General features: G+C 36.8%; 1 protein-coding gene across 1 annotated transcript in view; it reads left to right on the forward strand.

The window, feature by feature from the left end:
• Sec63 (SEC63 homolog, protein translocation regulator) overlaps positions 1–12,476 on the forward strand; it is a 75,434-nt gene that overhangs the window by 36,786 nt on the left and 26,172 nt on the right. The window contains exons 8-13 of the mRNA XM_070010712.1: positions 1,810–1,918; positions 2,460–2,554; positions 2,655–2,787; positions 5,396–5,488; positions 6,746–6,900; positions 8,879–9,026. Of these exons, the coding sequence (XP_069866813.1) occupies positions 1,810–1,918; positions 2,460–2,554; positions 2,655–2,787; positions 5,396–5,488; positions 6,746–6,900; positions 8,879–9,026 (733 nt within the window). The remainder of the gene's footprint in view (positions 1–1,809; positions 1,919–2,459; positions 2,555–2,654; positions 2,788–5,395; positions 5,489–6,745; positions 6,901–8,878; positions 9,027–12,476) is intronic.

Consider the following 12,476-nt stretch of genomic DNA (forward strand, 5'->3'; position numbering starts at 1 on the left):
TTAAGACATGTTTTGGGATTCCCTATAAGATTTCAATTGTGCCAGTGGCTCATGCCTGTAATCCTAGCTACTCAGGAAGCTGAGATCTGAGGATCATGGTTCAAAGCCAGCCCGGGCAAGGAAAGTCCGTGAGACTCTTTAAGTAAACCAGTAGAAAACTGGAAGTGGCGCTATGGCAAGGCAATCCATTGATCTTTTTTTTTTTTTTTTTTTTTGCCGGTCATGGGGCCTGAACTCTGGGTCTGGGCGCTGTCCCTCAGCTCTTCAGCTCAAGGCTAGTGCTCTACCACTGGAGTCACAGTGCCACTTCCGGCTTTTTCTGTTTATGTGGTGCTGAGGAATCGAACCCAGGGCCTCATGCTTGCAAGGCAAGCACTCTACCGCTGAGCTACCTTCCCAGCCCCATCCATTGATCTTTGAATTTAAGAGACTCCTAGTCAACTGTACTTAAAGATTTTCCAAAAATGATAACATTTAAATATCTAAAGGGCATAATTGGTTCAATCTAAAATTTGCACAAAGCTAAGATAATTTAGATAAATTTGAATTTAAAATGGAAGTCTTCTCATTATCTTGTACTCCTTTTCTCTCATTGGTTCTTTACTGTAATTTTTTCTAAGTATTTATAGATAGATAGATAGATACTCTAAAACTTCTGTATGATTCTTTATGTTGTAATTTTTAAATTAACATATTAGAAGCACAATATTTACAGCAGCCTCAGTTTTCAAAACAGCTGCATACTGTTATAGTGTGCAGCTATCGTATAGTTTGTGATTTTAATCACTTGTTACTTTTGTGACATGTATGCTTTCTGATGATTGAGTATCTGGGTCCTGTAGGGAGGATAGTAATGAGTCTGTCTTAATTTTTTCATAGGATTGTTTTGTAAGGCACAATACCTAAGTGTCTCTTCATATTTATATAAAATAATATACATATTGAAATGAACTCCAACATACGAAACAAAATTTTTGTTGTTGTTGTTAGTTTTGTATATCTTTGGGAGGATGAGGGGAAGGGCACAGAACTCAAGGGAAAAAGGTGAAAAGTGCAGCAGTGGAACTCACTGACATGGATGAAAGTCAACTATACATAGGTGGGAATGGGAGGAAGGGACTGGGAGAGGGTGAGGAAACAGAAGACACTGTATGGAAGGAAATGTACTCATTCCCTGACTCACGTAATTGTAATCCCTCTGTATATCACCTCTAGAGTAACAATAAAATAAAAAGATTTGTTTTGTGAGATAGTTATGTGAAAATATAGTAATTGTAAAATCACTCTTATATTTATCACATATTAATCAGTGACATGATACATTTTAGCAACCAGCTAATTTTTTTAAAATAATTTTACTCCTATTTATTTATTTTTGCCAGTCCTGTGGCTTGAACTCAGGGTCTGGGCATTGTCCCTGAGCTTTTTTTGCTCAAGGATAGCACTCTACCACTTGAGCCACAGTGCCACTTCTGGCTTTTTCTGTGTATGTGGTGCTGAAGAATCTAACCCAGGGCTTCATGCATGCTAGGCAAGCACTCTACCACTAAGCCACATTCCCAGCCCCTTTACCTCCTATTTTATCTTTAAATAGTTTTAACTTGAAACCTAGAACTATTTAATCATAGATATGTAGTAACTTGTTGGTGTTTAGGCTTTAGGCAGTATACTTGTTTGAAATATATAACAGTCATTTGTTTAAAGCTTGTACTTTTATTGTTTTATAAATATTTTGAAAGTTTGACCTAAGTATGTTCTGCATCAAACTTAGTATTTATGTGTTACTACTTGTTAAATTTTGTGTTTTAGGGCTCTTGGTGGTATCGTTCAATACGCTATAGTGGAGATCAGATTCTAATACGGACAACACAGATTTATACATACTTTGTTTATAAAACCCGAAATATGGATATGAAACGTAAGTAAACTTAAGTAACTTTGGTATTATTATCTGAGTCATTTATGTGTGATTGATATATTTTTAACTCCATAGTGGAGAGATTCCATTTGATAGTTTTATAGATAATCAGTTATATAGCTAAAACTAGAGGGAGATGTTAACACCTGTTATCATTTTTCTTGATTTCCATTTCCATTATTACCATTTATTCAGTTATGTGTCTTGTCAGAAATCTAGAAATGCTTACGTGCAAATTTTATAATATTATCAGGTAACATTTCTTCTTTGTACTATGATTGGTAGTGCAGAAAAGTTATCCTGCCCAATGATACACAGTATACAACAGAGGTTAGGTAATACTATGTCCATTTTAAAAGGTGAGATATTTCTTCTTTTATGAGAGAAATTAATACTTGTCTGTAGTGGAGTTCAGATAACATTTAGCATTGTACCTGATTTTAAAAAAAGTTTCTCACTCTAAGATTAAGGAAATATCTCAGGAAGAGAAATAGGTAAGAAGATTTATTTATTTACTTTTATATTCCTTTTGTTTCCATAGGTCTTATTATGGTTTTAGCTGGTGCTTCTGAATTTGATCCTCAGTATAATAAAGATGCCACAAGCAGACCAACAGATAATATTCTTATACCACAGGTTAGGCTAATCTCCCAACTCCTTGATGAGCAGTTAGTTACTACTAAAATGAATCCTTTTTTAAGTATATAGTTTTGACTAATTATTTTATTTACTTTAGCTAATCAGAGAAATTGGCAGCATTAACTTAAAGAAGAATGAGCCTCCACTTACCTGCCCATATAGCCTGAAAGCCAGAGTTCTTTTACTTTGTCATCTTGCTAGAATGAAAATTCCTGAGACCCTTGAAGAAGGTACTTGTGATTCTAATATCTACATAATTTTAGTGGAACCAAAGCAACAGCTTATAATTTGACCTTGTGATACACAGCTTTATTGGTGTTCCTTTGTGCTCAATCAGATAATTAATTGTTCAAAGGGATTTAAAACAACAAACAAACAAAAAAACTAAGGTCAGGCACCAGTGGCTCATGACTAATCCTAGTTACTCAGGAGGTTGAGATCTTAGGATCATGGTCCAAAGCCAGCCTTAGCAATAAAGTCTGTGAGACTCATTTTTCCAATTAACCATAAAAAAAAGTTGAAAGTGGAGTTGTGGTTCAAGTGGTAGAGCTTTGAGCAGAAAACTCAAGGACAGAAAAGTTTAGGCTCTGAGTTCAAACCCCAGCACTAGTGTGTGTGTGCACGTGCATATGTGCACATGCACACCCACACTCACAAAACTCCAAAAATTCTACATATTTCATAATTACTTTACAAAATAATTTGATGGTCTAAGTCAGTTGTTTTGGCAAATGATGAAAATGTGAGAAATGTTTAATTGTAGATTATAGAATTAGTTCCTAATGGGCTGGGAAGGTAGCTCAGTGGTAGAGTGCTTGCTTTGCATGAGGTCCTGGGTTCGATTCCTCAGCACCACAGAAGCAGAAAAAGCCAGAAGTGGCATTGTGGCTCAAGTGGTAGAGCGCTAGCCTTGAGCTGAAGAGCTGAGGGACAGCACCCAGGCCCAGAGTTCAGGCCCTACAATTCCCCCCTCCCCCAACCAAAAAAAATGCCTCTAGCCAAGAATTAGTTCCTAATGACATTTATAAAAGAACTTATAAGCTTTTTAGAGGGATATAAATGGATTTCATAGCAAATGTGTCTGTTAACCACACTCCTCCTTCCATCAGCCCTTTTAGATAGTGGTTATATCTATTGGATATTTATTTAAAGCTTCATAATTACTGAAACCATCTCTCTTTAAAATAGAAACAGTTGATTAAAACAACAGTGTTTTCAGGGATGTCATAATTGGAGTGCCCTCTCTATTTCACTTGTATTATTTCAGTTGAAGCTTTAAAAGAAGTTTGTTACCCTAGAAAACAGGTGTTTTTTTTTTTTTTTTTTTTTTGAATGAAATCATCTTAACCTTTGATGCACCTACTAATTGGTAATAGGAAGGATGCTTTTTGTTGTTGGTAGTGGTGGGTGGTGGTCTTGCGGTTTGAACTCTGGGCACTGTCCCTGAGCTCTTTAGCTTACGGCGTGTACTCTACCACATGAGCCATAGCACCACTTTCAGTTTTCTGGTGATTTATTGGAGATAATAGTCTCACAGACTTTCCTGCCTGGGTTGGCTTTAAACTTCGATCCTCAGATCTCAGTTTCCTGAGAAGCTAAGATTACAGGCATGAGCCACTGGTGCCTGGCAGAAAGATGCTTTTGGTGGAATGAAAGAGCATTGTTAAGTCATTGTCACAGGAGTTCCTTTAAAATACTAATAAGTAATTCTGTTGCTAATTGCTATTTTTATTTTCCCCATAATTTTTATCATTATTACTATTTTCAAATAGTCATTTTTAAAAAGTTGAGTTCTAGACCCAATGGATAGTCTTAATAGTTACCATGGGTTTTTGTTTTTTTGTGGTACTGGGGATTGAATTTCAGAACTCACACATGCTAGGTGAGTGCTCTACCACTCAGCTATGTCTTTTTTTTTTTTTGGTCGGTCATGGGGCTTGAACTCTGGGCTTGGGCGCAGTCCCTGCATTCTTCAGCCCAAGGCGAGCACTCTACCACTTGAGCCACAGTGCCACTTCCTGTTTTCTAGTAGTTTATTGGAGATAAGAGTCTCACAGATTACCTGCCTGGGCTGGCTTTGAACCTTGATCCTCAGATCTAAGCCTCCTGAGTATCTAGGATTATAGGTGTGAACCACCAGTGCCCAGCTTTCAGCTATGTCTTTAGGCCAGTAGTATATGCAGTATAAATCTGTCTGTGTTGCCTTCGTCCTCATTTCTTTCTGTAGTTGATACATATTCTTTTGAAGTCTTTGTTCTTACTCATAATTAAACCTATAGGAACTAAGTGCCCAAGAAGAAAACTCTTAGTTTTTAATATATTATGATAAAATAAAATTTATGCTTAGGGATGTTTTGACGTGCTCCGTTTCCAACCTGGGCCAGTTCGCCCCTCCTTAGGCAACCTGGTGTTCCCCAGCTCCCGGGAAGTCACCATATTGATGCCAAACTTAGTGTGGACACCCGATCGGCATAGTGCACTGCAGCCCAGAACTCCTGGACTCAAGCGATCCTCCGGGCTCAGCCTTCCGAGTAGCTGGGATTACAGGTGCACGCCACTGCGCCCGGCTGATTAGGGATGTTTTAAAGAAAATAGCGAATTGACTTACTGAGCTTTAACATTGTAATACTAAAAATGTTGCCCTTGCTACATTTGAGAGTGAAGGTTTCTAATTTTTGACAGTATTTGAAGAGGAACTTCCCTTTAATCCCCCATGTTCTGAGGCCATATGAAATATATGTAAGACAAATTTATTACTAGCCTTAGGTTTTGAGTGCTAAATATATTTTAATAATAAAATTAGAATGATTTGTCTTGGGTTTTTGATTGGTTTTGCAGATCAGCAGTTTATGCTGAAAAAATGCCCTGCACTACTTCAAGAAATGGTTAATGTAATCTGCCAACTAATAATAATGGCCCGGAGCCGTGAAGGTGAGGAGGAAAAATGTAATTAATTATATTTTACTTTTTCTTGCAATCACATGCAGATTATACTTGATAGCTTTAGGATTTATCAGTGCTTATTATAATTCTACCAGTTCAATCAGTTTTTTTAGATTTTCTCATGCTTTTTCTTACCACTTTATTGTTTATTTTGCAACAATTTAAAGTTTCCTTTTCCTTCTGGATATTTTTGGAGCTGGTTAAGTGTGTGTGTGTGTGTGTGTGTGTGTGTGTGTGTGTGTGTGTGTGTGTGTGTGTGTGTGTGTGTGTGTGTGTGTGTGTGTGTGTGTGTGTGTGTGTGTGTGTGTGTGTGTGTGTGTGTGTGTGTGTGTGTGTGTGTGTGTGTGTGTGTCATGGGGCTTGAACTCTGGACCTGGGCACTGGTCCCTCATCAGCTCAAGGCTAGTGTTGTACTGCTTGAGCCACAGGGCCACTTCTGGATTTTTGGTGGTTTATTGGAGATAAGAGTCTCACAGCTTTCTTTTGAACCAAGATCCTCAGATCTGTGTCCTGAGTAGCTGGGAGCCACTGACTCCCAGCTAATTCTGTATAATCTATATCTAGCTGTTGTAATGATGACTTATCTGATATGTAACTTTTTTTTTGAAGGAAAATAATTGTTTTTTTTTTTCTTTTTCTTATTTTGTCATTAAGGAGAAGAAAACTTTTTAAAAACAAGACTGTCATTTGTTATTGGTGATGTTAGTTTTGGGCATGGTTGCAGTATACTGTTACTGGAATTGGAACAAAGAATTTTTAAAAATTTTGTCAACAAATCCAGGCTATGGAAGTTCACACCTATAATCCTAGTTACTCTGGAGGCTGAGATCTGAGGATTAAGGTTTGAAGCCAGTCAGGAAACTGAGTTTTGAGACTCTTAATCTCCAATTAACCATAAAAAAGCCAGAAATGGCACTGTGGCTCAAGTGGTAGAACACTAGCATTGAGCAAAAAAGAAAAAAAAAAATCTCAGGGACAGGGCCTAGCCCCTGAAGTCAAGCCTCAGGACTGAAACATGCACACACGCACGCGCGTGTACGCACACACACACACACACACACACACACACACACACATACACATAAATCAGTGATCATTCCTAGGTCATGTGCATTTGACCAAGTTTTTATATTTTTAATATTTTCTCTAGTAACCATGTGATTTTTGTTTTTATGATGAAGTATATATTCCTAAACTTGTAATAAGTCCAGCTCTGTTGTTTCTTTTTTTGCTCTTCTTTCTAAGAAAGGGAGTTTCGTGCTCCAACTTTGGCATCCTTAGAAAACTGCATGAAGCTTTCCCAAATGGCTGTTCAAGGCCTTCAGCAGTTTAAGTCTCCCCTTCTGCAGCTTCCTCACATTGAAGAGGACAATCTTAGAAGAGTTTCTAATCATAAAAAGGTAACTCTTTGCTGCTTCAAAGATAATTTTTTTAGCAATTTATTGTACAGTTTAAAGGTAGTAAGAATACAAAGCTTTCAAAGATTGTTATGAATTTCCAAGATTCTAAAACTATCAAGTGGTTCTGGTAATATTTTCTTTGTTAGTATCTGTCTTACAAAATTCTGCTAGTTTAATGTTAATGTTTTTGGGGGAAATGTATTTTAGCAGTTAATATGTTGCTCATTTGAATTACCAGAAATAGATTTAGTAGGTCAAAAATTAATTTTCTACATTTTAGTCATTTAGTTCTTGGCTTAAAAGAAGCTGGACAATGTTTTTTTTTTTTTTTTTGTTTTTTTTGGGTCCAGTTGTGGGGTCTGAACTCTGGGCCTGAGCGCTGTCCCTCAGCTCTTCAGCTCAAGGCTAGTGCTCTACCACTTGAGCCACAACATTACTTCCGTCTTTTTTCTTTTTGCTTATGTGGTGCTGAGGAATCAAACCCAGGACCTTAGGCATGCAAGGCAAGCGCTCTACCACTGAGCCACCTTCCCAGCCCTGGTTTTTTTTTTTTTTTTTTTTGGACAGTGCTTTATTGGTTGAGAATGAATAGATTAAGCTTTCAAAAATAAGTAGATCAAGTAATGACAATATATCTAAATAAAGACATTACCATGCCTTTATATTGAATCATAAGGAGTTACAAAAATACATAAATGAAAAGGTTGAGAAAATGTAAGAAACTGCTAATTCTGTAGGAGATTTCCTATGTTACTTAATATAGTAGATAAAGTAAGCATAAGATAGGCATTGGCATTGATGTTTTTGGTAGAATCAATTTTAGAACATTAGTATCAGATTTGCTCTTAGAAATTTAATGAAAATGTTGAGTCATAATTTAAAACCTCAAAACAGAAATTTCACCTGCCTTGTGGTCTAATCTTTGAAAAATATAACATTAAATAATTAATACTAGACACCTAGAAATAAAAAACACTCATAGTAACTATTTATCTAAGGTTGGTATTACTCTAGTATGGTAAAATATATTGCAGTATATTAAGAATTAAATAAATTGAAGTATTATATAGTAAAATCCTAAGGGTACAACTATACTTGGGAATTTTATTTTTATTTGTTGGTTAATTATTAAAGATTTTTATTCTTAAAGTTGGAAATATAAGTTAAAGGACAACAGTTTTTAATTTGGTCAAGGTTCTACATGAATATTTTTTTTCCCTAACTTTATTTCCTCTAATTAAAAGGTAGATGTATAGTAGCTTTTTTGTATTTGTTTTTTGTTATTGTAGTTTTTATTTCTTCCTGCTTTGAAAGCCTGTAATCTTAACATTTTTCTAAAAGTTGCTGGGTATTATTGTGACCAGCATACCAATAGATTTTTTTTAATAAGTGTAAATTGATATAAAAGGATTATCAGGCCTGTAATCCTAGGTATTCAGGAGGCTGAGATTTGAGGATCGTGGTTCAAAGCCAGTGTGGGCAGAAAAGTCCCCATGATAATCTTAACTCCAGTTAACTACTCAAAAACTAGAAGTGGAGCTGTGGCTTAAAGTGGTAGAGCACTAGCCTTGTGCCAAAGAGCTCAGGAACAATACCCAGGCTCTGAGTTCAAGCCCTATAACTGACAAAAACAATGAACAAACAGTATTTAGTAGGTTTCATTGTATATATTTCATGTACATACATACTGTGTTTTGGTCATATTCACTATCCAGTACCTTCTCTCTTCCACAGCTTCTAACCACCAGACAGTTCCATTTTAACACTCATGTCCTATTGCTGCTGCTGCTGCTACTACTACTACAATACAACTACTACTGCCACTACTACAACACTATTTTAGGTCTAGATATGAGCAAAAACATGTGCTTTTTAACTTTTTGAGCTTTACTTATCTTGCTCTATTTTCCTGCAGATGACATGTCAAGAGTTTTCTTTTTCTGAAAAGTTGTATTTGTTTTCTTTCTTTATTCAATAGTACAAAATTAAAACTATCCAGGATTTGGTGAGTTTAAAAGAATCAGATCGTCACAGTCTACTACACTTCCTTGAAGATGAAAAATATGAAGAAGTTATGGCTGTCCTTGGGAGTTTTCCATATGTGACCATGGATATAAAATCCCAGGGTAGGTGTAAAGCTCCCCTGTTGATTGCTTCTCATTTATTTGACTCAGGATTCTCAAAACATTTAATAACAGTGCTTGCAAGTAGACTTTACAAATTGGTAGTTTACTATCAGACTTCTGTTATGAAAAATGATGTCTACTTGGTTTTTAGGAAAACACAAACAACTTTGCTTTTATTTTTGTTATAGTAATATTAACTGTGAGAATTCTATTTTGTAACTTAGCTTTAAGGAATACCTGGGAGATTTCTAGGTATAATAAAGAATGAGATATTTCAAATATATTGTTAAATATCTGTGAAAGAAATAACCATTAATTTTTAAAATCCCAAATTAATATTTATATTATCTTGAACGTATCATGCTTCCTGCCATATTTAACAGTATCTCTACCTTTTAGTCTATTTTAAGTGCAAATGATTATTTTTCTATCTACATAATTGCTCCATGACCATTTAATAGCTGAGTAACATATTGAACACTTATAGAATTGGAGATTATCTGTTCCTTTTTAGTGGTATAGTTCTGAGCTTAACATTTGAGATATTGTTGTAAGAACATTCCTATAGGCATCAGAAATATAGGGACATCTTAGAAATAGTTCTGTCTTTATCATTTAGCTAGATGAGAGGATTAAAACCAAGTGAGGCTGGGCACTGAAGGCTGACTCCAATAATCCTACAGGACTACCCTAATAAGCCAACATACCCAGCTTATTTGTTGAGTTGGGGTTTTGCTACCTTTTTTTTTTTTTTTGCTCAGACTGGACTTGAACTGCTAGGATTACTGGTGTGAGCCACTGTCTGATTTGTGGTTTCTTTTTGTTGTCCATGAGTTTTTAGACTTTATAAATACTAATATAAAGGCTGCACTTAAAGGGTTACAGTGATTTAACCAAAAAGGAAATTTAAATGAAGATTCAAAATCTAGTTTAGGATTTAGTGATAAACTTTCATATAATTAAGAATTATAAAAAGCATTTGCTTCTTAGAAGAACATATGTTACAAGAAATTATCCTTTAAGGATCAAGGAAAGAATATTCATTCTCAACCATAAAACCAATGTGTCCTAGTGTATACCACTTCCTATAGACAGTTTATATTTTTATAGTGTTATCAAACTGTAATGTGAGTGTTGTAGTTGGAAACAAGAGAAGAATTATAGAAACAAAGGTGCATCATAGTAGAGTGTAGAGATGTTGAGCCTCTTGTTCCCCTTATCACCAGGGGTGTATAGAATCTCTCTGTGGGCTTTTTCTTCACTAAAGCAACATATTAGCATGTCAGCATCAATAAAGCAGCTATTTTTGCCGGTTGTTGGTGGCTCACACCTGTAATCCTAGCTACTGAGGAGGCTGAGATCTGAGGATCACAGTTCAAAGCCAGCCGGGGCAGAAAGGTCCATGAGACTCTTATCTCCAATTAACTACCAGAAAACTGGAAGTGGTGCTATGGTTCAAGTGGTAGAGTGCTCGCCTTGAGCTGAGGGACAGCGCCCAGGCCCAAAATTCAGACCCTACTACCAGACACCCCCCCCCCCCCCCCCAAAAAAAAGACCAGACAGCACCCATGCCCAGAATTCAAGTCCCACGACCAACAAAAAAAGAAAGGAAAAAAAAAAAAAGGCAGCTATATCAAATGTTTTTCTCATATATATACAACTTTGCAAAATGAAAAATAAAGATAGGCACATGGACCAGATTAAAGAAAAAATACTGTATACTTGGTTGATGCACAGATGTTATACCTGGAAGTTGGTAGTAGAGTTAACAGTTATAAGTTATTAGAACCATTAATTTACAGTTGTTGGTGTTTGATAAAGACCAGAACCAGGGGCTGGGAGGGTGGCTCAGTGGTAGAGTGCTTGCCTTGCATGCATGAGGCCCTGGGTCAATTCTTCAGCACCACATAAGCAAAAAGAAAAAAAGCCAGAAGTGGCGCTGTGGCTGAAGTGGTAGAGCGTTAGCCTTGAGCTGAAGAGCTGAGGGACAGCGCCCAGGCCCAGAGTTTAGGCCCCACAACCGGACCCCCCTCCCCCCAAAAAAAGACCAGAACTATATGCTACATTAAATCTGTACAACAGTCATAACAAACTTAAAAAAACTGGACATTGCTGTGTGCGGTGGCTTATGTCTGTAATCCTAGCTACTCTAGAGGATGAGATCTGAGGATTGTAGTTCAAAGCCAGCCAAGGCAGGCAGATCCAAGAGACTCTTATCTCCAATTAATGAGCAAAAAAACCAGAAATGGAAGTGTGGCTCTAAGTTCAGGCCCCAGTATTGGCACCAAAACAACAAACAAAACAATTGACCAAATAGTAAAGAAATCTCTTATAGGAAAAATATAACACTAAAAAGAATAGATTGATTGAATGGAAAGTCTGTTTGATAAGTTTCCCTAATTTTAACTTCAGTTTAATTATAGAGTTTTTGGGCATGTATGGACCAGTACTTTTCTTCCCTCCTTCCTTCCTTCCCTCCTCCCTCTCCTTTTTCCTCCTTCCCCCCTCCCTCTCTCTCTTCCTTCTTCCTTCATTCCTCCTTTCTATGCTGGGGCTTGACCTCAGGGCTTGGGCACACTGTCTGTGAGCTCCTTTGCTCAAGGCCTAGTGTTCTACCACTTTTTAGCTACAGCACTATTTCCAATCCCTGAGATGTTTTGCTCAAGGATAGGGTGTTACCACTTACGCTACAGCTCTACTTCTAGCTTTTTGGTGGTTAGTTGGAGATGAGAGTCTCATGGACTTGTGCCTTGTCTGACTTCAAACTCAATCCTCAGATCTCAGTCTCCTTAGTAGCTAGGATTACAGGCATAAGCCACTATGGCATACAGTTAACAAGTATGGTTTTTTTTTCTAAATTATTTTCATTAAAAAGGTGGTGTATAGAAGGGTTACAGTTATAAAGTCAGGTAAGGAGTACATTTCTTTTTGGACAGTGTCACTTCCTTCTTTGTTCTCTTTTACTCCCCCTTCCCATCCTCCCCCAGCCCCAAGTTGTACAGTTCATTTTCAACAGTGTCTAGTGAATACCACTGTTGCATTGTTCACCCTTTGTCTCCATTTCTGTGCCCTTCCCTTATCCTTGGAAAGACATGAGAAATACAGTTTTTAAAAATTAAATACCTGAACATTTATTATATTTAGCACTATTTATTATAATTCTGTTTTTTGGTACCAATCCTGGTGCTTGAACTCAGAGCCTAGATGCTATTCCTGAGCTGCTTTTGCTCAAGGATGGTGTTCTTCACTTGAGCTACAGCACTACTTCAAGGTTTTTCTGAGTATTTTATTAGAGATGAGTCTCTCGAACTTTTCTGCGCATCTGGCTGCAGTTCTTTAAATTAAAAAACATTTTGGCATAGTGGAGTTTAAACTCAGTATCTTATCCTTGGCTTTGGAGTTCTTTCTTTCTTTCTTTCTTTCTTTTTTGGGGTCTGCCTGAACTCTGGG

This window comes from Dipodomys merriami, unplaced genomic scaffold (assembly GCF_024711535.1).
Source record: "Dipodomys merriami isolate MVZ:Mamm:240054 unplaced genomic scaffold, mDipMer1.0.p SCAF_8, whole genome shotgun sequence".
Taxonomy (NCBI): Eukaryota; Metazoa; Chordata; class Mammalia; order Rodentia; family Heteromyidae; genus Dipodomys; species Dipodomys merriami.